This window comes from Catharus ustulatus, chromosome 1, assembly GCF_009819885.2.
Source record: "Catharus ustulatus isolate bCatUst1 chromosome 1, bCatUst1.pri.v2, whole genome shotgun sequence".
Classification (NCBI taxonomy): domain Eukaryota; kingdom Metazoa; phylum Chordata; class Aves; order Passeriformes; family Turdidae; genus Catharus; species Catharus ustulatus.
In genome coordinates this window covers 35,633,293-35,660,947 of record NC_046221.1, presented here as the reverse complement: position 1 = coordinate 35,660,947, position 27,655 = coordinate 35,633,293, and the positions used below count along the sequence as shown (strand labels likewise).

Sequence of the window (27,655 nt, the reverse complement as noted above, 5' to 3'; positions counted from 1 at the left end):
TTTAACAGGACCATAAACTTTTAGTATTAGAAGATGCAGAGGTGGAATTTTCTCTGCTGTAGTGACAGGGTACATGAGCAAAGGGACATCAGGGGAGAGAAAACATCAGAACAAATTAAAACAAGAGATGATGGGCCATGAAGTATTGTGTTTAGAACAGAATGAGACAGGCTAAAAAGTTAAAAATTTAAGGAAGCACCAGTTTTCAGGAAAGAAGAGTTTTGTGTTCCCAAGATAACTGCTAGAGTGAGACAGTTGCAGGATTACCACACCTGCTTCTGTAATTCAGATTTAAAATCTAGGTAATCTCTTTGTTTTCTCCATGTTCCCTGAAGTCCCTGGAAGGAATCTTGGTTCCAGTTCCCCACCGGTTTATGCCTTGGGTAATCATCAGTGTCCTGATTCATCAAAGCTCTCAACTGCATTCTTAAGTTTCAGCACACTCCAGCACTCTCAACTCTCAATTATCTATGGGTGGTTTTCCAGATTCAGTGGATTAACTGTGCTCCCTACAGACAAAAGCACTACCTGGTGTTACAAGGAGCCTGTGAGGCTCTGGGGTCAGGCTGGTGGTTCAAGCACTGCTCTCCTGCTTGATCTGTTAGCATAAGACAACATTAACTAGCCTGCATTGGTATCAAATTCACCCACATAGGACTCAGAGTGCCTGGAAACATATTCCAGTGACACCTGAGTAGCTCTGTCACATGCAGGTCTGCATCAGTGTGGTTCACCGTGGGTCAGGCAGACCCGGACTGCCCCCCCTAAATCCCTGCAGCATCCCTGCACGGGGCCATCCAGGTGTACCCAGGGTGTCAGGTACCCCCCTGCAGCTCTGGGCCAGGAGATGAAGAATAGTTGGTGCCCACTGACTTCACTAACACTGCCCACCAAGCTCAGAAACTTACAGAGACATTCTGTAGCACTTTGCACTGACAAAAGCAGCAGGTTAGCTTTTTGGTTTTAAGTTTCACTTTTCGAAGAGAATCCTTCAGCATCAATAATCAGTACCCAACATGCCAAAAATATGACAGCAACCAGCCTAGTGGGGTAGCCAGAAAGTTAAAAACACTCATGTAGCTTTTAGAAACAGAAAGTACTGACAACATGAAGGGATTCAGACTACAAAAAAAAGTTAAGATTTTCATATAAAACACTCCACAGTCTTAGAAGATAAACATGAATTCGTACCAATTTTTAAAAGCTCTACTACATTGTCCCATCACTCCCCCAGTCTAACAGTGAATAGTATAGGGAACAAATAGAAAAAAGAGAATAAGAATATTATGTTTTGAATGCTGGAAATATTGTGGGGGGAAAAAATCAATTACAGTGAGTTCTGTGACCTAAAAAAAAAAAGAATAGATGCTTGCATTAGAGAATGAAGAATGCAGACATCCACTTCAAGTTTAGACAGATAAAAAACATTACTTAGGGCAAAAGCATTTGTAGAACTATCAATAGAAGAAAACAAATTTAACCCCAGGTAAGTACCTGCAAACAACACAGGCATCTGAATTACACAGGGAGAGGATCAAAACCATGAGAAGTTCTAGTGAAGATTAAGTACATAGAGACATGTCTGAAGAATTTAGAAGGCAAAACAGAGACTGACTGAGATTGCTGGCACTCTGCTCCTGTGCACAGGATCTGGAAAGCATCAGGAAAGGCTGAAAGAAAAAAAATACACAAACTATGGACAACTGTGGGAAACAGAACTGCTTTATGTATTAATGCCACAGCAATCCTGGGGACAGGGGTAAGTGAGTAGCTAATGTAGTTGTTTGGGCAGTGATTGAGGATAGAAAAATTCACTTTAGGAGAATATAGGACATATAACTTAAGAAAAGATTCCTGTGTACAATTCTATCAGCTGTATCTGCAAGTGTGCCCCTGGATTAAACAACTAGCTAGATTGCAGCTGGGCTGTGGAGCCAGATGCAACATGATCACAATTGTAATGAGCAGCAATATTAGACAGGAAAAATGTGACCGAGTGCTGGTGATGCACAACGCTGCCAACAAGAACATCATGAAGCAAAAGATGCTATCATTTGGCATTTATAGCAGATGACTCATAGGAGTACCACCCACCGCTGGGCAACGGGGCAGAGCAAGACACTGATTTGAATGCAATACAACACCACGGCTCCTTCATCTAATACTCTGGGAATGAATAGTCACTGTGGGTCATGCAGTGCTCTGGCTGAACACATAGGTTAAGTTTCAAAGACAAAAACACCTAGAAAACAAGGTACAGACAAGCAAAAAAAAAAAAAAAAAGCCATGATAAAATGCAGGGGGGGTTATGCTGTGGGAGAGCTACTGAATCCAGCAAACCTGCAAAAAAGCACTGCATCTCTAGACACTAGCAAAAACCAGATCAGCCATCCTAGTAAAATAAAAGGAGAAAAATAAATCAGAGGCTGTGTTCGCTGCACACCAACTCAAAATTGCTGAGAAAAAAGGCAGAGCAAAGAGATAAAAATCCATTAGCACCAGCTGAAGCAATGCTATCAAGATACATTCAGGGCATCTTAGTTTAAGATGATAAAAGTAGGTCTGGCACACTGCCACATCTATTGGCTAGCAAATACAAGCACCAAAGGCTTGCCTACTGTAAACTGGACCAGACAGGAGAAGAGACTCATGTATCAGTGTTGCTGTCACTGCAGAAGATGTTAAGGAAGAGGCATTTCAGGACTGCAAGAACTGGTTTTAGTTATTCCTAAACACAGCAGAGTTGGAGGCTGAAAACTGGTAAGATGAAATAAAGAAGAAATGCGACTTCCTGCTTTGGCCATGGGGACCCAGTCCTAAATCCTAAGAAATACAAGACCCCCAAGAAACACCCAGACACAAATGGGCAGAATATTTGACCATCATTCCAGATTTGATATGCATCAGTAATGTGATGCTTGTACTCAGTTAAAATCCAGCCTTGCACAGGGAGTAGAGGTGGTGGGGAGTCTGGAAGTCAAAGTCCAGATAATGAAAACAGGCAAAGGTAGACAAATTAAAATAAAAATAAAAATAAAAATAAAAATAATGAAACATTTTTAAAAAAATAAAGTATGTCAGATTGAGAAAGCTTTAGTTGCTAAGGCAGACTAGACAAATCTCAGCAGTGCACTCCCAAGCCCACTCACCAGTCATGTGTGAGCAACAGCCCAGCCTCCCCCAGACAAACAAAATAAGCCAAAGTTACTTGTGAGATTACCCAGGTGACTACAGCTCATGTGTATGCATTATGTGCACCTGGATTTAGAGACAGCCAAAGCTGCAGTACCCCTGTAAATAGTTGTCTCATTAAAGGCAGCTTCTCTTTGCAACATGGTGTCCACTCATGCTAATACCCACAATATTGTACCTTAAATGCCCACTTGCTGTGTTGTGGCCACTGCCCTTTTTTGGTAGGAGTCCCTCTCCCGGTTTCCCGGTAGTATCTTTTGTATACAAGGGAAGAGCTGTAAAACTAAAGGTTTTCTCTCACAGTTTTCCTTGCTGTAGCCAAAGGCATTACCATCACAGACCCACAAGCAAGTGCAAAATCAATCACCAGTACTGCAATTGTTACTCCCCTGTATGTACTGCACATACTGTACTTGTTGGTATACATTTGTTTGCACACTCTTTTAGGCAAACAAATATATTTCCTGTAATAAAGTTACTGATATATTTTCCTGTGCACTACTGAATACAATTTAAGTCCTGCACTAAGCCATATCACTATGCAGCGCCTGTGTTACTGGTGTGTATAGTATACACTGTCAAAAAATACTGCACTAAATATTCACCAATAAAAGACCTCACTACAATTACATAAAGACTTTCAAAGACCAAAATCCAGCCTGCAGCAGCAGTACATACATCTGAAGCAAGTTTCTTCTCACTGACTGAGCACTTACAACTCCAGCTAACAACAGTAAGAGCAGTGTACACCCAACAGAGTATCCTCAATGTTCATTCATGTTGCCAGCATCCCTTTGAAGTTCCACATCCACGGTTAACAATTTTATGTGTATCCTAAATAAATAACATTACTTGAAGTACATTAATACATATACATATATATACAGTCTGCTATAATGTCAGATATATATTTCATGTGCAAACTGGGCATAGACAGAAGAGATGCACAATTACAGTAATTTCACGAATACAAGCTGCACCATTTTGACTAAAATTTTGCTCCCACACCAGAAATGCGGCTTATACTCAGGAGCGGCTGATATGTGAGTAATTTTCTGACATTTACAACCCCAGAAGTGCCAGCCAGGGTGCTGAGCCGAGCACCTGCCAGTAAAACCCAGGATTTCACGATTGTTACAAATTGGTTACTGTGTTGCATGGAGGGCGGGGCCAGCTCAGCGCCGGCAGTGCGGGAGGAGGGAAGGAGGCAGGGGAGTTCCCTACTTCAGGCCGGGGAGAGGCAGGGGGCTCTGTGCTGACATCCTCACGGTTTGGGGAGGAGGCGGGGGCTCCGTGCTGCCATCCCCGTGTCCCATGGGGTAAGCGGGGGGCTTCAGCCCCCACCTGCCACGGCAGGAGCAGGCAGACTCTGCCCCCGCCCTCCGCCGCCACGGCGGGAGCAGGGGGTGCTCCGTGCCTGCCCGCCGCGGGAGCAGGGGTGCTCCATCCCCACCTGCCACCGCAGGGCAACGCTGGGCCGGGGCGAGCGAGCCCAGAGGCGGTGGCCAGCCCCAAGCAGCCCCACCAAGCAGCCCCACCGAGCTGGGCCACCTGGCCCCGTCGGCAGCCCCGAGCGGGCCGAGCCTGCACAGCCCGAGCTGAGCCAGTAAACCCCGCCATGCCGCGGTTCTGTTACTAATTGGCAACTTTGTTGCACGCGGGTCCTCGCTGCGAATGACAGAGCGGCCTATACTCAGGTGCGGCTTATTTATGGACAAAGAACAAAATGTTTGCCAACACCCAGAGATGCGGCTTATAGTCCGTGCGGCTTGTATTCGTGAATTGACTGTACTTCATAAAAAGTATTAAATTCTTCTTGTTTCACTAGGAAAAATCTTCTATCATTTTCAACATGGGCCTGCTATTAGGACTGCAAATGGACTAAAATGAAGATGTTACATGCTTCAGAAGAGCAGTTATGCAAACAGCAGCACTGCAGCCTGGCAGCCCTCTTTGCAGGAAGCAGGACTGTACCTCACCAGAGCTGCTTCAGAGAAAGGCTCCCAAACCAAGTAAGTGGGTGGCAGATTTACAAACTGCAATCTGTTGACATGAATGAATAATGTGACTTTACACCAATGAAGAATATGACCTCCTCTCTATCCCACGTATTTCTCACTCCCCAGAGCTGAGCCCTGCAAGGAGACTGGAGTAACCGCAGCAGGTAATTACATGTTATTAGTGCTGCATTAGACTGAGTAGCTATTCAGTAAATTAGTATGTGATATTAACTAAACCTATTCAGCTGATGAACACAAGAATCAGCCTCGAAGTAGCAATTAACAAATTATTCCTAAACAGGTGTCACTTACAGAGTAAGTCAGGCTATCATTTTTCTATAATTCACCAAGAAAATCCTGACTTCTTCCGTACAGTAACAATTTAAGCAGATGATACATTCTCAAAAGGCAAGAGACCTATACTTAAATCTATGCTGTTACATGGCTTACACTGAAAGTCAGTAGAATTTGTGGCACATCTCCTTAAGATTTAGGAATGATTTACCATTATGCTGAGAGAACAAGTCCAAGATCTAAATCTTGCTGATTAAATGCCATGCACTCCTGGGGGAAAAAAAAACCAGAGCTCTCGTTTGGGATCCCTGCAAATGTAAACAGTGTTTTTAATGCCCTATAGCAGAAACACACTAATTTTAGTCTTGATCTTGCAAAAAGTCGGTTCTCTGTGTAGTATATTTCCCTGCTCTTTAGAGAGATTTATGTACATCTGATGTTGAGTCCCTTGGGTTACTGGATGCTTGAACACATGAAACAAACTGACAGATGAGAGTCTGCTTTAAAACAAACATCGCCGCAGAAAGCAAAGGCTGGATGGATTGAAAATGCGCATAGGAGAAAAATGCCCCAGTTCTTAGAGTGGAACCAACAGCTCCCTTTACAAGCCCCATTTCATTGGGCTTTGTTAACAGAGTGTTTTCACAGCAGGAAACATTCACTGCGTGGTTCAGTTTTTGTGTGTGTGTACCTGTAGGTGAGCCTGCCCATCCATCCATCCATCCATCCATCCATCCATCCATCCATCCATCCATATCCATCCACCCACCCATCCATCCACCTATCTATCTATATCCATCCATCCATCCATCCATCCATCCATCCATCCATCCATCCATCCATCCATCCATCCATCCATCCATCCATCCTCATCCATCCACCCGTCCCCACCCACCCGTCCCGTTGCTGCCGGTGCCCGGCCGGGCACGGCGCGGCCGGAGCCGCTGCCCGGGCGGGGCCGGCGAGTCCCGCCCCTCCCGGCGCCAGGCGCGGGCTGGCAGCAGCCTCTGCTGGCGACCGGGCGCAGGGAGAGGGCCGAGAATCCGCCACCGGCAGCCCGGCCGATGTTCAGTGCCGATCCGGCCAGCCCGGCACTCTGCGTGTGCGAGGGATGCTTGCAAAGCGCTAAACACTGGCAAAAACTCGCTCGTGTTTGCCTTGGAGGGGCAGTGATTTTCTTCCTTCCTGCTCTTTAGAAAACTACACGAGAAGTTCCTCGTTTTCAAAAGAAAAGGTTTTCAAACTTTTGTCTTAAGATACCCGTGAAAGGTAACCAAAAGCTGTGTTTAATGATATAAAAAAGTATCACTGAAGTGCAGGCAGATGTGTACAGCTTGCAGTCACTCTTCAAAAGCCCAGATAGCACAGACCAGAAACTCGGATTTCTGCTACTATCTGCTACTCGGATAGGCTGCAACAAATTGCAGCTTATACATACTAATGATGTATATGTACAATGATTTTGTTACACAAACCACATAAGAGAGGAAAAGCCCTCACAGAGGAAGAGAAGATGCTCTCATTGTTTTGAGGCAGAATACAGGGCATTGAGGTATTGTTTTGAGGCAGAAAAAAGAGCCCTCTAGAAGTCACTGGAAAGTAAATCCAATCCCCAACACCAAAGTACTCATTTGCTGTCTTAATTTGCTGGTAGAAGAGTTGCTGAGTGAAGATCATTTTCCAATTGATGTGATTAGTATAAACAATTTTAGCCTTCATTACCCACTACGTTTAGGTTTTCATGAGAATATTTTTCCAAGCCTTTGGAAATGCAGAAATTACAAGCATCTTAGAGCGGAATCCCCAGCTCAATGACAGAAACAGTAGCAATCTGATTTAACACCACACCAATTTACTGCAAGGTCTTTCATCCAGCTGGCACAGCAGAATCACCTAACCTCAAAAATTTATTCCCAAAGAAATCACAATCACTACATAACCAAGTAAAGAGAATGTGTTAAAATTGAAAGCTTTTAATCATCTTGAAAGCAAATTTGTTCTAATGGGCAAAAACTTAGACGTATAAACAACAGTATTATATTGTAAACAGTGTAACAATGTTTACAGCCAAAAAAACACCCATGTCTTTTCACACAAAACACCTTCACTGACTTTCTGATTGATCTGAATTCACATTCTCCCTTTGCTTTGAAATTAAAGCCAAAGTTTTTCTGAAGTATTCTTTCATGATAAGAAAGCCTACCTTATCTTATGGCAAATAAACTTTATCCTGGAGACATGGGAGGGGCTGAGAACACCACGATTGGGAAATACCACATTTCCTCACTTTCACCCTTCTTTCAATTCACCTGGGGCTGTTTCCTCCAAGATTTTTTCAGCAGCCTTAAGAGACAGAGTACAGGAGCCATCAGAAGACACCGCTTGAGGAGCACCGAGCTGGTCTTCTCTTGAGCATGGTCTGCCAGAAAGCAACATCCCATCTTCCAAACTGTCTCCAGCTTATGGGGAAAGAATATTCACCCACCTACCTCAACTCCTGACACCTCTGAATACCTCCAGAAATGTGCAAACACACTTTCTGCTCAGATAAGCTGGTGTTTTCTGTTAGGAACAATGCAATACACCATGTTTAGATGTAATTTTAATGACCCTAGAGTTGGAGGAATTCCCTGGTATGTGTGGCACAGCTTGTGCTGGTGCAGGGAGAGCACCTACCGAGAAAGTTACAGGGACAAGCAGGACAAGGGATGTGCCTTCCCCCTATCCCACAGGTACCAGTGAAGGGAGAACAAATGCATCCCCCTAATCAGGAAACAGCTGAGTGGCAAGAGCTAACACAGCCCAAACTCTTGATGGAAGTTCCAGATTTCTGCTGCAGCTTCGAGCACTCCATCACTTGGAAAAGCCATACCCATGGGGACAAGCAGGCACCCAGCTAGAACAAACAGACCTCCCATTTCTGGCTTTCATTTAAAGTGAAAGCAAATATTCTGTAACGAATCCCTTTTTTGAACTCATCATAGGTACATGTGGTGGAGAGGTACAGAGCTGTGAGTTTCTCCACAGTTAACAGATCTGCAGCTGTATTTGATTTGTCTGAAGTTGACCATCACATAGATACCTTAAACAAAATCTAAAATGCACTTAGATTGGTCAAAATTTTCCCAACCAAGTCCTGCACAAACAAAAACTAACCATTGAGGGAATCAATCTTCTCAGCCATCACATATACAAGGATTCACAGAGTCTTTTCCTTCTTTTCTTTTAACTCCAAATTTCTTTGGCCTTTACCTTTCATTGCAGCTACTCTCTCTGTATCTACAGCTTCACAGCCTTTTACAGTTAATAAGGGTTTTTGTAGTTCAGCAGAGACACTTCCCACCCATCAAATCCTAGGGCTGTAGCAAAGCTGGGTGCTAGCTACCACTTGGTTCAGGGAACTGACCAGCAGGAGTATGATTTTAAGCAATAATTTGCCCATCATGCAGAGGTTTTTTCTTGTCTGAAGCAAACTGTAAAATCCATGCAAATACACGTGACAGCATTAATACAACAAAAACGTGATACACAGAGTTTCCAACATTAATAATATTTGAAAATCTTGAGTAAAAGGAAGCATGGAAGCAGATGAGAAGAAACAGAAACCCTTTTCTTCGCCCTCACTACGGGCTCTGCTTTTTTTTTTTTTTTTTTTTTTTTTTTTTTTTTTTTTGTGGCAATTGTATATGGAATTCCCCCTTCAGTCAGTGCAGTAGGGTTTTTGTGCCTGATCTGGGGGGAGGAATAAAATAAACAAGCAAAGAAGCACATATGCAAGGTTTTCAGACAGCATATAAGTCAGATGTTATTCACCAGTGTGAGTTACTATATCTTAGTGAAAACAGAGCAGTAATTACTTTCAGTTCTGACAGCATCTTACTTTGGTGGCTGGAACGTAAAATGCACAAAGTACCGAATTTGTGTTGAGACTTAATTTACTGTAAAAGGTCAACAGTTTCTAGCAGGGAAGGGTTCCACCTGTGGAGGATGACTTCATGGCTTTTTTCAGAGCCTCCACAAAACCCCAAGAGGCCTTGAGAAAGAAGCAGATTTTACCCACTGTTGGCTAGTCCTACCCTGATTCTACACCACCTCCTGCCTCCAACATACCCACTAGAAAGTCCTTACATTTCCCACTTCAAAAACAGACCAGAAAATTGTCTGCAAGCTCTTCCACCTCTCTGTCAGTAAGGATCTGTATATACTTCTCCTGCTTTGCCATACTGATGCCTTACAACCTCTTGCCTCATTCTCTCAGGTTCAGTATCAAAGAAATGTTCTGCGAACACTTGCTCACCTCTGCAAGGACAGAGCCCTTAGCTGTCACCACAGGATACAGCTTTTGGTTGTAACACTTGAGTGCAAGGCTAATTCGCTTGGTTAATTACTAAATTTCCAGCTACAGAGTTTGGACCAAAGGGGGAGATGCAATTAAAATATGAAACTAAAATTACACACGTATACACACACAAGTACTTCTCTGCATGCTTAAAAATAAGGAGTGAGCTTGGCAAAAAAGAATATGCCAAGCACTCCCACAGGTAAATTCTCAGTGAATGAATTTTCGGGAGGTTGCTGGCACAGAAAACAAGCAGAACATCAGGAACTACCACACTTCAAGAAAAACTCTTTTTCATCTTGTAGAATGTTGTTTTGCCTCGGCAATTTATATTTTAACCTCTATATGATCACACTGGGGAAAAAAAAAGCATTATTTCTCTTCATTATTCACTTTCTTATTTGAAGCAAAAGATTTCACATTTATACCCTGCTCTTCCTATATACTTTTAAATATTCTCAGACAGTTATTGTGCCTAATTTTTGCAAAGAGCTCCAGCCCAGCTGCCCAGGCCATACACACACAGCAGTTATATGGCAATGAGCTCCCATTAGGTAAATCAAATTTAAATTCTACTCCAAGACAGAGCATTTCAGTCATTGTCAGCATGTGCCTAATTGGTAGACTATGGACAGAAAGTGAAAGCCATGTTAGCAACAAGTTAGCCTGGGTTTCAGTATTTGGGGATGAGAGGAAAAAACTTATGATTTATTGTTAAACCTCAGATAGAGGGCATTTTTCCCTATATTATAACTTTTTGCATATGAAAATTATAACAGCAGCTTTTGTAGAATTCACATGTACAGAAACCAGGAAAAAACAAGTTGTGATAAGCAACTGATACAACCAGGCTAAAAACATCCTTCATTGACAAAACCCCAGACTGAGATATTTCAAAGCTCCCTGGGAAGATTTTTCATTCATTTTTAGAGGATGCATGCAGATAAACTGACTAGACATTAATTTTAAATTGTATTTTCAACACTTCTGGGATCTGTCTAAAGCCTCCTAAACAATTTGTCATCCTTTTAATTAATCTGGAAGAAAATCTGTTTTGTCTAATTTCTGGGATTTTGTATTGTCAGCCAAAATTATCTTGTAGCTACTCTTTTGCAAAATGAGATTTTGCTGTGTTTTTCAAATCAGAAAGAGGTAGTTTTTGCATCTTAATTTGGTTAAAGAAACAGACAACACCAACCTTCATTTAGGAGATCCTGAACTCTGACAGGAGGGGTAACCAAATTATCAATTCAACTCTTGCAGCAGCAAACGTCATTAGCATTGGTCATGAAGTTCAATTAAACAGATCATACAAAAACTAACAGGTTGAAATCCTGTTACCCTTGAAGCCGACAGCAAAAGTCTCACAGATTGCAGTGGGTGCATCAGTGTGCTATAACCTTGGCAAAGAAACCTCCTGGGGGTTTGTAAGGCACAAAGGAGCCACTTTCCCAAGGACATGCATGACCCACACATGATCGTATCCTGTCACAAATGTAATTTTCTTTGTGCTGCAGAGGAGGTGCCTGAGCTGATTTGCAGTGTTGCTAGAAGGGATGGACAAACCACCAAGAGACTCTACAGCAGTCTTCTAATAATGCCTGCCTTTTACAGAGACTGACCTCTTTTCACCTTGCTAAAAGCAGTAAGTAGTAAGTAATAGATCTTGTCAAAGGTTACTCTGTAGAATAACCTCTGGAGATATTAGATAGAGGTGTCCAGAGAAATACCACAAAGGTGCTGACAAGGAAACCAAGGGGATTATGATTAGGAAGTGTGAATAAGCTAAGGTTTCAAACATACTCAGATTTTGGTTAGAAATGCTGAAGTACAGGAAGGAAATGTTCTACATACCATCAAACCACCAAAACACACACTTGAAAAGACAAGTTAAAGAGCCATCACATGGAGATTAAATCCTACACATGATCTAAGAAAAGCAATTCCACACAACTAGAATAAGCCAGAATTTCTTCCTCATCAAATCCCAGTATGTCTCCTGATAAAAAATGAGAAACTAATTTGCTCAAAGAAAAAAAAAAAACATACCTAGGAAACATTAATTGTTCCTTCAGCTCCCTTTTAATCCATCCTTGAATATTCAAATTAATCAGAACTTTCAGTGGATAATTCCCAGTAAGAGAAATCATTTAAGTCATCTACATTTTCCTTAAAGAAGAAATACATTTTAAAAGATCCTAAAAATATAAGCCAGTAGCATAACTAAAAAAGACTTTCTCCTTTTACTCAAATTTCTGAATTTTAACAATTATGCAATGATTTAATTCAAAAATGTCCAAAATATTTCTGACAGTATTCTGACAGCCTCTCCTAAATTTACTCTCAGCGAAGGTACTGTACAAAGACTTGGTTTCTTTCAGCCAATCTTTTTCTTATCCCATGATTACATTGATTTTGCAATGCCCTCCAGGGAAGGCAAATCATCTTCCCATTCCAGTCAGATCAGACCAGACCAAGTGTTAGGAAATATTTGGGAGATGTGGCCAACAAAAGGCCTCTACCCAGCTATTTGAAGTTCTCAAACAACACAGCTTTCCAGGAGGTTGTCCCTGTATCGTATGGGCAAAACTATATTGTTCAGATAAGAAAGATAAAGAGACCCCAGCCTTCCAAGCCACGAGCAGACAAATGAAGGCAGATAGACATAAAAGTGTTTGCATCAACCTGAAAGACTTTATTCATCACAAAAAAAAAAAAATAGAACAAAACTCTGAAAGAAGTGGTGCCTTATGTCTTCCTTAATATAAACAAATTTTCAAAGAAGATGTACCTCAGTTTGAAAAAATGTTGAAAGAGAGTATTTTGACTTTTTCACATAATTTTCTCCCCTTTTATTTTGGCTGAAGCTACTCAGAAAATTTGATCTTTAACGTGAATACTTTCAGGCCTCCATTCTTTTCAGTAAATTTTTTAATGTCAAAATCTTTGCTGAGTATTTTTGTCGTCGAAAAACGTCATTTGCCTGGCTGCAAAATTCTGATTTACTCCCCTCCAAAGAAGCTGCTCAGGAAGCAGCAATTTTAACCCCTGGTAACTGCTACTTGATTTAACTCAGGGTTGGATGGGCTGCAAAAAAAAAAACCCTGTGGCCCAACTGTCTTCTCTACACAACGGCAAGGAAATCCCCTCTGTGCTAAATATGGGGCACAGCAAGAGACAAGAGGCTCTGTCAGGACCTTGCCACTTCTCAGACCATCTCACATGCACCATACTTGAGAGCACAGATAAGAGCTGGTCATTAGGTGGAGAAATAACTGGCATTTTAATGTGGGCACCAAAAGGGTGATGCTTTCTTAGCATTTGTTTTGAAGATGGTTAGTAGGAAAGCACTAGGTATGTGAGGAAAGTGATACCCACAGAATTATAAAAGGATGAAAAAAGTACTCCTGTTTGGATTTTCATTTAACTCTTTCACAACCAATCTTTATTAAAAATGTTATTTCCAGGGCATGGACCACTTGCTTTTACCTCTTCTTCCCCTAACAATAAGCTACACAACTTGTTGCTGTGTATCATTTACTATGAACACAAGAGCGTTAAGGGTACAAACCCATTGCCAAACTGCAGACTTGGTTTTGCTCTTAAAATTCTATGATGTCAGGCTACAAAAAAAATTATGTTTTACAAAATCTCTTCTCCATGCAATACCTGCCCATTCCAGGTGCTACTGAGCACGTACCTCTCTATAAATGTAGACATGAGCATTCCCCTGTCCAGTATTTTCTAATCACTGGACCCAAGTTAGAAATTTATTTGAAATCTTGCTTGGGCTTTCTGAGAGCACCTGAACTCTGGTGGCTGCAATTTTATTGGTTGGGAGAGGCGTAAGGTAGATCTCACTGCCATGGCCACATGGCTCAGCAGCACTCCCAGTGCCATTTTTCCCTGTTGAAGGAAGGCTGTTTCCTCAAAAGAAGAGCTACAACAAGTAGCTCTGCCTATCCAGTATGTCAAACCAATGCTTCACTAGCAAGGCATCCTCAGTACATTTAAGCCATCTGACACCAACATAGCAAATTCAAATTTGAAAAGAAAATCAAATCTATTTTCATGACTAGCTTGATAAAACAGTCATCATCATGCCTCTTATTGTCCTCATCATAAATTAATTTAGAATTAATTACAATGCTGAAAATATTTCTTCTAAGCTCCTTCTGCGCCTAAAAGCTTTCAGCCTGCTGAAAAGATTTTGGCTGACAGTGCACTGACTCAAAACTCTGAAATGAAAACTGGAAGACTGACAGCCTAGAAATAGGCTATCTCAATATTTTGGAATAGCAACTTTTTGGCAAGAAAATTCATATAGAATCAGACAGCATGAGAGAGAAAATACAGCATGTAGCATCCTGACTGCTACAGAGGGAGTAATGTTTTGTGTATCCTGCAAGCTTCACTCAATTTAGATAATCCAGTAAGAGGTTCAAGTGTAAGGCCACCACATAGCAGTAAAATAAACTATCTGGAACTTCTAAATTTTAGGGTATTATTAAGTTGGTTGACTCATCTGGGATCCATTGACTTTAACTGTTTCTGTTAAAAACAGACCACTATAATTTTTGCTAAGGAACAAAGAAAAAATGTTGAGGGCCATGCACATAGCTGATAGTTTGCTTTTCACATCACCTATTTGACTACACATAGCTGCATTCATTAGTCCTAAAGTTTTTTAACTTAACACTAGAGAATACATAATCATTCTTGATAACATTGAAGGTCACTTTCAAAAGAATAAAACTCTCCATTTTGTGTAATGTAACAGAGGCCAGAAATGTTTTTCCCCAAAGCGGGATTTTTGTACCATTAAGGTATATGCAGAACTCTTTGTGTTGAAGGACTGCTTGAAGGCTACAGAATTAGAGCACATACTTTTTTAGCTCTCTATTGAAGAGCTGAAGCATGTCTTGATCTTTAACAAAAAGAGCTTTACTCCCAAGAATTTGTTAGCAGTTTGAATTAATGAAGAATTAAGTTTCATCTCAGCAGTTTTACTAGTTTACTAAACTTTGGAGAAAAACGACCACTAGTCCCTGAGTGCCCTCAGCAACCATTGATTCCATTGGGAACTGAGATTGGTCCTACTTTTGATTGACACAGCACCTTGCAAAATTAGATCCAATCCCCTTGCCTTTCTCCTAAGAATGTATTTTTTCCCATTAACCACCTGATTTTTATTTTGCTTTGACTAGAGATGAAATGAATGTAGATGTTTTGATGCTGACAACATCCCTGTCAAATAATATAGTGACTTCTCATGCTAAACCTTGTTTGTTTTCACACCATCATCACTGATGATCTCAGCACAGCAGCGCTCCGAGAATAATGGTTTAGTCAAACGCAAAGCCAGCAGAAGGAACATAAAACAATGTGTGCTTATATAGGGCCTACATAAATAGTGCTTTTTAAAAATGTTTGACAATGAAATAATAGTTGTGGGTTTGTTTCATTTTTATTTTTTTTTTATAAATTAACCTCTGGATGGTTAAGCATCCAGAGACTTTGCACACCAGAGTGGTTATAGGGCCTAAAAATATGTGTTATACTCTCACAAAAGAATATACACAGAAGTTGCCCTTTGTGTGCCATTAATAATCAACCATGGGCCATACCCTCACTTCACACAGTTTCAGAGAAGTCAACCAATTTACATCAATTTCAAAAGAAACAGAGCTGACTCCACATATGCTGGGCCAAATGAAGAAATTTGGAAGCAAGTAAGTGTACGTGATTAGGGCAGAGCAAAGTGTGGGCTGTACACTGGACACTGTCTATGATCACTCTTCACAATGTTTTTCTTTACTCAAAAGTCCTGGTTTATTGCTGTTCAACAAACAAAATCAGAGCAGCTCAGGCAGTGATGGTATTTACCCCCATTTCTCAAAGACTTTGTTCCCAGCTTGGGAGCTATACAATATGCCCGAGTGGCTTGGGTGTAGCTTTCCAGTGCTGCAGACAAGTACTCCAATTTATTAAAACTGCAGAGCCACACTGCCTCCTCACTTCCTTCACCCTCTATCACCGTCTTCTTTTCAAATACTGAAAGAAAACCTAAAACCTCCACATACAAAATGTAACTGAAGTCTAAGGTGTTACTTCCAATTCACAACTGCGTCGTTAAGAGGGAAAACGCACATCATATTTAGGAGCAGAATTCTATCCTGCCATGTTTAACTGAAAACCTTGGTGGGCTTTTCATCTGTGTTGTGCAAGCCTGAGGCCAGAGTGGTGACTGTCACAGCCAAAGAGACACAGACAGATAGATGATGGAGAGTGCAGACTGCGCACCCACACATAAAGCGCGTGAGAGGAAGGAGAGTGCACGGAAGGAATATTAATTGAGCAGAAAATAAGTATTCTCAATATCCCCCTGCCCCCTTAAAAAGTAGCCACAAGATGAGGAGAGCTGAAACATGTTCATCTTGGGGAAACAGCCGTCCTTAACGTGACATGTAAGGCTATTACTTTAATAATGGGATTTGCACAGCGCACAACTGATAGGCTATGTTCAGAATAGACCCCGTGAATCTAATTTTCTTCTCAATGAGTATTATTGCAGTTGGTAACTCCACAGATTTCAATAGAGTTGCTCCAGATTTGTATCAGGGTGAGTGGAGAATTAGGCTCTACTATGATATTTTTTAAATCCACAAGAATGTAATTCTGCTTACCCAGTCATAAAACCCAGGGCTCTTTTGATCCTTTCTACTTTCATAGCAAATTATTTACAGAAGCTTGTCTTTTAAAAGATTCTCATCAAAATAGTTAAATTACTGCTTTCTCTCACTTTTTGTGATAAACCATCAATTACTCAAATTTAACCCGTTTTCATGCCTGAATCCATGCTTTACTAGCATTGAAGAATGAAAGGGCAGTACAGGAATTGTAGAAAGTGGTGTAAGTTTTACATCATTCATTTTGTTCTCCCACTGCCTTTTTAAAATACTTTTCCGTCATGTATCCAGTAAAAGAAATTTACACTGGCCTTATTTAACAACAGATATAAAACAACTTTTAAGTGCTACACTGATACACTTAAGGATACAGAAGAAAAGATGGAAAAATCCTTAACTTGTTTTTAACTACAGAATCTCTTCCCTCATTTTGTGCACTCTAGAAAATTAGAGAAGTCTGTACATCTGTTGATCCTAATTTCTCCAATTTTTAAAAAAATATATGCAAATGCCATTCTCCCCCTGCCCAAATCATTGCCAGCAAAAAGAACTTTTTTCCTAAGTCACAAAAAATTAAGTTGATATTGTGATTGAAATTAGCATAAACCCTTAAGCAAAATTTCTTCTTCCTAAAGCATTCATTCAGTAATGAAGTTAAACAATAGGTAAGGAAAAATAGTCCTGAACAAAGCAATTGATGATTTGTTTCTACTCCATTGCTCCATTTTCCTTTTTTTCAGGTTGTATTTTACAACCATCCCAAGAAAAGAAGTTTCCTATAAGTAGGATACTGGTAAGCCCAAATTTCTAACACAGACAGTGACATTTCTGGACAATTCCAGGCTCTTTAGCATCACACACTCAGGTCACCTTGGGAGATCCTACAGGGCACCTTAAAAAAAAAATTGTGATAAACTCATTCACTGATTTGACCAGAACCAAAAGCAAATGTAACCAAACCAATTGCCTAAAGTTAATTCAGAGTAGCACCTACGGAGGTATGATTTACTGTTACAGAATCATGGAAGTATTTAAGTTAGAAAAGTCCCTTAAGACCATCAAGTTGAGCCGTTAACTCAGCGCTGCCAAATCCGTTATAAAACCATGTCTCCAACTGCCACATCTACACATCTTGGAATTACCTCCAGGGATGGCGACTCAACCATTTCCCTGGGCAGCCCATTCCAATGCTTGAAAACTCTTCCAGTGAAGAAATTTTTCCTCATATGCAAGCTAAACCTCTTCTGATGCAGCTTGAGGCCATTCATAACTTAAAGCTCTGCACCTAGTAACAGAGTATCACTGTTGAATAAAAGTTCTTTTAAAAGTTAAGTGAGAGGTATATTTGGACTGGGAATGATATTGCAAAGTAGTTCAGCCATGACTGAATTACTGGCAGCTGGTTTGCAGCATCAGTGTATGACCAAGTAACCTACTAATATCATCATCCATACCTTGGAGCATTTACTTAAGCAGAGTATTACTCTACAGGTAGTATTTTCAGCACTCCAGAACTGAAAGATTTAAAAGACAGAAAAGGAAAAAAAGAGAGAGGGAATACAATACAGTAACATCTCAATTTATTGCTTACTCTTTTATCTGCTCTATACAATGCATCCCAAATCCAATCTCAGACTCTGTTTATTGTGCTACAGAGCCCCCTGTGTTGAACAGATTAACTAGCATTCCTTACATTAGACCAGTAGGGAAAAAGAAAAAAAAAAATTAATCAGATGTTAGATCCAGGAGCCACTGGTCCAAGTTCATTTTCCAGAAAAGACAAATTAGTTTCTGGGTTCTTGCAAACAGCTCAGAAAAAGGTGGCAATGAACAATGCTGCCTTACATGCAATGAGAGAGTAAATAAGGCACAAGCCCACAAAGTAAACAGGAAAAAAGGCAGCTTCCTCTAAATGAGAAAAGATTGGCCAAATTAATTACACATCTCTGTATTAACTTTACACAGTATATTTAAGGATGTCTAGTTTGAACTCAGTACATCCCTGGACAGAAAGCCTTGAAGTACACAAACATACTGAGATTGGGACCAGACCTTTCAACTGCATTGAAATGTTCACTGAGTGGTGGCACCCAAAGACGAAACCCTTAGGAAGGAAAGAAGCTGAGATGAGAGAAAAGCAAGCTGCTTGAGAAAACAGTGCAGAGGTTAAAAATGCAGTAGAAACTATTTGTAGATTTTATGTGGGATAGAAAAGCTGCTGGTGAGATCAAACCATGCCCAATTCCTGAGCTAGCAGAGGTCGCAGTACCCTAGTAAGAGCACTTAAAACACTCAGAGCTAAAGAAAAGCAGAATCAGCTAGCAAAGGTAAGAGAGGATTTGTAGTATTTTTCCCCAATTTAATTCAAATCTCATTCCTTCTGGCTTCTGCTAAAGATGTTGCCATTCTATCACCCACAAACTGAAGCCTTCTGGCGAAGCAGGGCTGCACCCCACACCTTAAAATCACCTTACATGGCATGTCAGCACGACAGTGACATGAGCTGTCTCAAAGGAAGAGATTATTAAAACCACACACCTACACAAACACCGCTGATGACAGTGTTTCAAGGCATTTATTCTGGAGTGGTGTGTGGGACCGACTTCTTGAGCAAATTCTCAAAAAAGTATAAGACGGAAACAAGAACCAAAAGCAAAACATCTTCTAAGCTAAGGAAATTGTTGTAAGCTTTCCGTGTTTTACTTTGAAAATCCTACAGCCTTCAGCAAAATCCTTGGAAAATCTCTTTGCGTTTATGAAATAGCATTTGATATCACAACCTAAAAACCTACAAACCAGTGCAACCAACATTTCTTAACTCTCCAGGGGCAGATAACACCTGCATTTCCCATGCAACGGCTAGTAAAGGAATGCTGACTCTTGGTAATTTTAATTACAGACTAAAACAACACCTTATTGAAAAATAGTAAATTAAGTATTAATGTAGAGTTTCAGAGTCACCCCATCAACCTGAGCCATAACAGGAGCAAAACAATCAGTGCAAAAACCAACACAAGAGCTCCACGGATGTAAAAAAATACAAGAGCTTATCTGCTTCAGCAAGTCCCTTCATCACATATCCAAAACAATAATTTTATGTATGTTATGTTGTGCTTGTTATGTATACCTGAGACTATTTAAATACTTTATTTGATTGCATGTGTAACCAAAACAAAAAAGTATTTCCATAACAGAATTTTGCTTTTACACGTCAAGTCTACAGAAGCTAATTTCTGTACTTACTGCTGTAACGCAGCTAAAGTTAAAATACAGCATGATAACATATTGTCTGAGATCACTGTTTTGTCTGTGTCAGAGAATACCACACCTCCAGAATTGTAAATTAGCATAGTAATATGACTTTTGGTAAGAGGAAAATATATATGTTTTCGTAGTTCTTATTCCATACTGTTGCTCTAAATTTGTGATTAACTTTGATCATTTCTCAAGGCAGAGATATGCAAAAGCCCTAAAAGTTCTTCTTTTAAGGCTAGAGCCTTAAAAGTTCTGTAGCATTATAATTTGCTGAGATAATTTACCAAGAAATAAGGGGGGATGGGGATGTAGCAGGGGGAAATGGGTTGAATAGCTTGTAGCATGGAAAGAGGGCAAATCAAGAGGAATTGTTTTGAGATATTTCAGTGTGACCTACAAAGCTCTCTGATCGGCCCTGAAGTTAGTAATTACAACTGACAGAATCTCAAAGCATTTTAAAGATTTCTACTAGGACTCCTATGTGTTTGTTTCACTGAGAGTTGACACATTAAAGATTAAGCCAAAACGGCTAGCTTAGTTATATATGTCTGCCTATTAATTTAATTAGCATGAGATAACCAAAACAGAATCAAAACAAAAGAATCACCTAGACCTGTGAAGCAGAACTGAAAGACTAGCTGCTTTATACATCTGCTTTTCCTGCAACTGCATCTACTGAGTATTTCTGTAATGTGTTACAAGAAAAATCAGTGTTCACGGGCCTAGAGAAAAAACTCAGTTCCAATAATAAATCACACAATCCTTAATAACAGTTTTTAAATGTTTGAAGTAAAAACGGGTTTGCTCTTTTATTGTAAAATCTTGTCTCAAAGTAGTTTCCTCATAATAAAGAGTTTATAAGAATGGTCACAGGAATTAAAATTAAGCTTGAAAGATGGCAAAAAATACATAAGCGTAGGTATAAACTGTCAAAGCAACAGGTTTATAGGAAATCAAGAAAGTTAACTAATGGCAGAAATTAGAGACACAGGATGACAAAGAGTAGAGGAAAAGTCCTTGACTAAAGGAATTGTTTTAAAAGCAGCAACAACTTTGCAAGAATTCTTCTAATAGTTAATATCCTCATACCCTGATTAGGGGCACAGAGACAGGTTTTCAGAGGGGGCCACAAGGAGACAAGTTAATAACCCAGTTTCAAATCATCCTGCAAGACTTACTGAGCTCAGAGAGATTCTGCCCACACAGAGTTGAAAGGTTTAGTATGTAAAAGCTACCTTCTGACAGTACTGGGAGATTACCTCTCTCTTATCAACTCCAGAGTGAACTCTAGCTCTCGCAGCAACGATCTCTTACAGAGGATTCCTCAGTAGAGAACAGGACAAATGTGATTGTAGCACATTTTACATTCTCGGCATGAGGAAGTGAATATCAAATTTAAAAAGTGCCTATTAGTTTTTATCTGTGTAAGTCATTCTGCTAAGTGGTGATATAAATAAAATTACATGTACAATCTCACTTATATCTTTTCTTTAAACCTATATACATGGTTTCTTTCCCCTTACATTCCCTGGGTTAAATTAGCAGAAGTAAAGTGTGATAGATTGAAGCTGAACTATAAATGGGTGTTTTGGAAGGGGGAAAAGGTTTCCGCTTGTTCTAAATGTGTAAACTTTTAAAAATATTGCAATTTTAAATCCTGGAAAAGTGCCATCCAATATTCAACACTGGCAGGCAGCGCTTATTGCCTTTTTTATATGCTATTACAAAACTTTTTGATTTTAAGCATTAGCCCGACTATTCCTAAGAGTCTCCAATTAAAGATGTAACAATAGGAGACTACAGCCATTTCTTTTTCATGCCATAAGTTCATTATTTCTATTTCCTGTTTCACTCAAGTGTTTCTTTTAAAGTTTTGAAATTTTTATGATCTCCACAGTTGAAACCAAACATAAATCCCATGCAAGCTAATGGGACAAAGGAAATCCCTAAGTCTATCGACAGCAGTAGATACTAGCTCTTCCCAAGCCATGTATAATTAAGAGTAATGAAAAATCCCAAGTTAGTTATCATAAAAACAAGCTCCTTACCATAATCTGTAAAGCACAGTCAGGTCCAAGTTGTTTTGTTCAACCACCTCACCAACTGTTCCTTCTTTTTAGTGACTTATTAAAAAAAAAAAAAAAAAGAAAAAAAAACTTTGCCAGTGATAGCTGGGGGAAAACTCCCAAGAGTTTTCAGGCTTCGCTAATTAGGGCCATCAGAACTGTACTTCATTTAAGCAGTACAAAACAGTGCAATCAAGAGTTATGTCCCGGGCTGTAGCTATTTGCCCCTCTCTCACTCTCTTCTTCTTTCTCTCACCATCTCTTTCAGTAAATGAGACTCATTTTTCCAGCAGCCTTTAACTCCCTAGATTAACTGAAGTGGAAAATGTGACTACAAACTCATAGCACTGTCTAGCCTCCAGCCCAGCACAGAATCAACTTTGTTTTAAGTGTTGAAGGACACCTAGCAAGCTGCTACTTGCTAAGTTCATAACCTAGAAGTGCAGATTCACACACAACAGGACTGCGCCATCTAGTTAGCTGCCAGCAGCAGGCTTTGGGAGCAGATGCCTCGGGATGCAGGGCTTTAGCCCTTGGGAATGTTCACTTTCTTACAGATTCAATTGTGGCGTGGGGTTTTTTTAATAAAATATCACTACTGAGATAATCCACATCCAGTGGATATGGGAAAATTTAGGCTATAATAGAGCAGCAAACTTCTACATCTATCTTTGATTTACAAGATAAAAGCAACTTTTAAATTAAAGAGCCTTTCTGCTAATAGAGCTTATTATGTCAGAGACAGGAATGATTTTCCTAGAAAGTTGTCCCTGTGTGCACGCCTATTATCTTTGCTTTCCCCCTTCCACTAATGAGCATTTATCTAAAGAGCCTGTTAATCCTCTGATGTGTGCTTCTGGTCAGAGGTAACAGTTTGAATAAAACCACTAATCACTTATCACTAATCACTGATCATTAATCACACTTTTCCCTAGTGCTTTGCGACCTGTACAGTTCCCTTTAGGATTAAGGAGTCACGAATAAGGAGTTTCGCCTTTTTTTATTAAGAATTTCCAGCTTTTGAGACTGACAACCTCATTCGCCACATGAAAGTTACAAAACACTGAGCAGGGACTTTAACCACTGTACACTTTTGTACTGAAAATAAACTGTACCCTTATGGAAGCACACCTCCTTCAGCAAAATTCCCACAAATTACCCTATGTTTTTGCATTCAGCTCTCACTTTCCACCTCTCAGTTTTCTTTCAGTCCAGTTTCTGGATTATCCCTGCATATATCTTACAAGAAAGTTTTCCTACACCACTGTTCCTTGACGCACTGCTGCTTGTCCAAATGGTCAGACAAGGAAAGTCTGGTGCACATGAGCGGGTGAATCTTTCTCTAAAAACTGCAGTCTCAAGAAAAGCCCAAGTAAGATGCTTCACAGTAATTACTATTCTTCTGTTCAAGCTTCAATTTCATCTAGCTAAGCACTGTTTCTTATTGATAATATATGGAAATCTTCTAATCTTGATGCTTAAGTCACTTCTCATATTAAAAAAAAAAAATATATATATGTATATAAAGAAAACCCAAACAACATATGGACATTTCATTTTCCTTTATTCCTACCCCATCTCTGAAACTACCTCTCTCTTTCCAATTATAAAGCTTATATTGAGCCCTGGAGATGAATGATCACTCACCATGCTCGGACATAAATAATAGAGGAGGCAGAGTTTAGCAAGTATTCCCCTTACACTCCTGCAGCGCTTATCGTCCTGAAAACTTCGCTGGGGAGAGAGAGACCCCTGTAAGAGAGGACAGTAGCGGGGGGAAGCGGAGCTGGGGAGGGGGATGATGAGCGGAGTAGAGGGGCTGGAAAGGGAGAGGAGGGCTGCAGAGAGGGGACCTTGTCAACACTCGCCCCCGCCCCGCACCCGAGGGCATCAGGAGTGGAGCATCAGCCCCGCACCGGCCCGCAGCATGACGTAAGGGCCGCCAGCAGCCCCGCACCCGGGCTGTCTCACGGGCGAGGCGGCCGCGCACCGCTCCGCGCCCACCGCCGGCTGCTCCCGGCTCGCTGGGAACCACGGCCGCCGCCGCGAAACTTATCCAGAAGTTTTGGGGGCGGCGGGGAGAGAGGATGGCGGGGCAGCGCGCCGCCGAGCTGTCACCGCCCGGTGCCGCCGGGGCACGCTGGAGCCGTCCAGCCCGCCGCGGGCGCGGGGACTCCGCGGTGCCTCCGCCGGGCGCTGCCCGCCCGCCCGCTCCGCCCGGGGCAGCTCCAGCGCGGTGCTCCCAGCGCCCCGCCGCAGCCGCCCCATCTCATCCCATCCCGTCCCGTCCCGGGAAGCAGCGCGCAGACTTCCCAAACTCCCTGAAGTGCGGACGGGGAGTGCGGCTTCCCCGCGTCCCGGCGGCCGTGCGCTCTCGCCCCCCGCCGCTCTGCCCTGCCCGACCCTCCGCGGGACGCGGGGTCGCTCACGCCCCCTCTCCCCGAGCGCGGCGGGGACGCGACAGCGGAGGGACCCCGCTCCCGGCAGCGGTGCACGGAGACCGGCGCTGCCGCCCGCGGAGCAGATGCGGTGGCGGAGGGAAGAGCCCCTGCAGCCGCAGCTGCCCCTTCCCCAGCCGCGCACCCGGCGCTGCTGCGCTCGGCTCCGTGCGGGGCGCGCTGCGGGGTGCGCCGCGCGCCGCGCCGGGCGCCTTCCCGGGGCTGCCCCGTGTTTTTAGGAACTTACCGCCCGGTGCGGCGGGGACGGGACCGGCAGCGCGGCCGGAGGAACCACGTTGGACTGAGGGACGGTTACAATACGTTCTATTTAGAGAAGCATTACATCACCCTCCGTGACGTCACGTGGGATTCCTGAACTTCTAAATCATTGCGGTCCGTGCCGGGCGGGGGGGGCCGGGAGCGCGGGGCCGGGGCGCGGCCTCGGGCGGTCCCGCCCCCGCGGGGTGCGGGGCGGAGCGGGGCTGAGTCAGCCGGGGAGCCGCGGCCCGGCCCCCGCGCCCCGGGCAGCCCCGGGCTCCGGCAGCGATGCCCGGGCGGGAAGGGGCGCAGCCGCACCGGGCTGTGCCAGGGGAAAGCGGCGGCCCGGCCGTGGCGAGCTCCGGCAGGCGCGGAGCCTGTGCTGAGTGACAGCCACAGGGATGGCCCGCGCTCAGCTGGGACTCGGGTCCTGCAGCCCCGAACTCTTTCGGCTTTTTTTGTTTGCTTGAGTTTCTTTATCTGTAAAGAAGTAACGCGGTGCCCGAGAAGGGAGGGAAAGCTCCGTCCCGAGCTGCAGCGCTGCGGGGATGTGCCGCTGTCCACCTGTCCAGGTGCTCCCGGTGTCCGCCCGGCAGGGTTCGGTGCCGCGGCGGAACCCCAGTGGCGCTGGAGCAGCGCGGTCACAAAGACTCTTAACTGATATAATCGAGTGTCTCATTGCCGTTTGAACATTTAAACATTCTGCATCTAGCTGGCAGTGTCTCTGCGTCGTCGTCTGGGACGCTTGCCTGTGACAAAGTTGTTGTTCCACCCTGTAACTACTTCAGTGCCTACTTTTCTGGATTTTTTTTGCTCTCAGCCTAATGCTCCACAGCAGTGCCTGTAGCACCTGGGTCTGGAGGTTCCTTTGGCACCTTACTCCACACTGCAGTTATCCAGGAGGTATTTGTATCAAAGATACACATGATTGAACTGGATTTAGCAGCTGATTCATGCCAAGAGGTATGACTTAATTCTGATGCAGTGTTTTAGCACCTAAGCCTGGAACGTCTCATGAGGAAAGCTCAGTGTTTTGAGGGTCTCAGAATCTGCAATGGCTCACTCCGTTTGGTTTTTCTCTGATACTCCATTAAGAGAGGAGAGAGTAATGTAACACGTACTGCCAAAATCGGGAACTACTTTACAAATGGCAATAATACAGCACTTGACTCCTAATAATACCATTCTTTTGCAGGTTTATATTAGGCTGTCTAATTATCATCTCCAGCTTTTAACAATTCACTGGCACTTTATGCAGGATTTAAGCAGATAGAAGCGGATCCTATCAGTGACTGATGATAGGTTTTGAACTCATTTAACTCCTTAGGATAAAGCTCAGTGATGTTGTCACTGTAAGCCTTCATTTTGTCAGGTATTATCTTTGGAAATTGCATATCGAGTGCAAAGTGCCTTACCTCTAAATGTCCTGGAATTATAAACTACACAGATGACTAAATTAATAATTGCAGTTATTTCTGTCTCACAGGAAGGGTTTTAGCATACACAAACACAACAGTTTTTAAGGTCATAACAAAAAGATTTAAGTGCAGAGAACAGCTCTGTCTCTCATTGAGATTTCATCACGCAATTTACGTACACACACTTCTCACATGCAGCTGGGATTGTGGCTGGTCAATGGGTTTTCATGGGATTGAAGTGGGGTTTTTCTCCAGTTTTCTCAATGAGACCAAACTGTAACTGGCAATGGAGAATTCAGGTGCCAGTCAAGGACAACAGGGCCCAAATCCACCAGCTACCTCTGTAATAAGTCTCAGTTATGGGAAATAAAAAAAAAAATAATAATAATAAATCCTAAGAGCAAGATGAACAGAACCACCACTTTATTTGGATCAATACACATACATGTTTGGACATATCTCTACTCTTAAAGAGACAGGCAGTTTGTGGCAGCACTTTATGTGTGTCTGTCCCACAGAGGGTGATGACAAATGCTTTGATAGGTGGTTACCTAGGTTTTCGCTGACAGCAGAGCAGAGAGGTTTTGGGTTCCTGATATGAGTCTCAGGGTCTGAGGAAAGACTCTTGAAATGAGCTGTAGTTCTGGGGGTAGAGTGAGTACAGAATAATGTCAACGGTTCCTCTGAGGTTGAAATCTGCTGCAATATGTGTCACATATTATTGCTTTTCCCCATGCCCAGCTTCTGCTTTGCTTGCCACCCTCAGATTCTGTTGCTCTCCTCCCTCTTCCAGCTCTTTACTTCTCTATTTCCATATTTCTTCTGCCTGTCACCAACCTGCTCTCTGTCCTACAGAGACCACTCTGATCTCTGAATGGGGATGTGAAAAGGAGCACTGGGATGCAGCTTTGTTTTGTTCTATGCTCACTTTAATCCCTGGCGGTTGGGTGGTTCACAGAGAAGAAAATGTGTTGATGCCTTCAGCCTGAGGACACTGAGCAGAGAAGGGATGTATAGAAAATGTAATTGCCAAGTTCTTTCTTGATTTAAACTGTGGGATGTCGGTAGTAAAAGAGATGCTCCTCTGCCTGCAAAGTTGCTGCTTTCAAGTTGAGCTGATGTCTGCTTGTGTGCTGTCACTGTGAAGCACAACTCTTTAATATGAACTCCTCTAAAGGTGGTTTGAATTAGCATATTCCACTCGGCAAATGAGGAATGTACGCAGAGTCAGTTACCACAGCTCAGCTGACAAGCCGTAACTTGAGAACAGGCTCTATACAGGGGACAAATTTGAACAAATCTTAGAGGCTAATCAAAGACACCTCCTGGAACAGCAAAATTATCATTTTGCAGAACTCCAGGCTCCTGCTCCAAAAGCATGTTTAAAACAAACAAACAAACAAAAAAAGAACCCCAAAAAAATCAAAACAAAACACCACCTAACAAGAAACACCAGCTTGTGAAATATGGGTTAATGTTAGAGAAGGAAACTTCCTTTGGAATATTGCTTCAGGAGTGATTGAATTTTGGAAGCAGCTTTCCAAAATATTTCTGCCTAGGGCAGGAAAACTCCATCCTGAATAGTTCAAAACTTGGCAATGTTTTTAAGAGATTGAAGAAACTTGTAATGAAAAGTACTGAGCAATCAACTCCATGAGGCACTACCTGTTTTTTCATAAACCAATTTAAAGGTACAAAGTCATACA

At 42.2% G+C, this 27,655-nt stretch overlaps 1 protein-coding gene across 6 annotated transcripts in view; it reads right to left on the bottom strand.

The window, feature by feature from the left end:
- The window catches only part of CREB5 (cAMP responsive element binding protein 5), a 262,913-nt gene extending 238,335 nt beyond the window's left edge, over positions 1-24,578 (bottom strand). For 3 of the 6 annotated variants that reach the window (XR_004418516.2, XM_033065342.1, XM_033065378.1), the window contains exons 1-2: positions 24,521-24,559; positions 23,483-23,569 (exon numbers count right to left, since the gene is read on the bottom strand). Coding sequence is in view for 3 of the 6 variants with exons in the window: in XM_033065342.1 (XP_032921233.1) it covers positions 23,483-23,485 (3 nt within the window). In the remaining 3 variants the exon portion in view is untranslated. Of the gene's footprint in view, positions 1-1,494; positions 1,513-23,482; positions 23,588-24,520 lie in introns of those variants that run through there. The other 3 variants (XM_033065352.1, XM_033065361.1, XM_033065370.1) reach the window with 3 other exon arrangements.
- Positions 24,579-27,655: the final 3,077 nt, after the last annotated feature.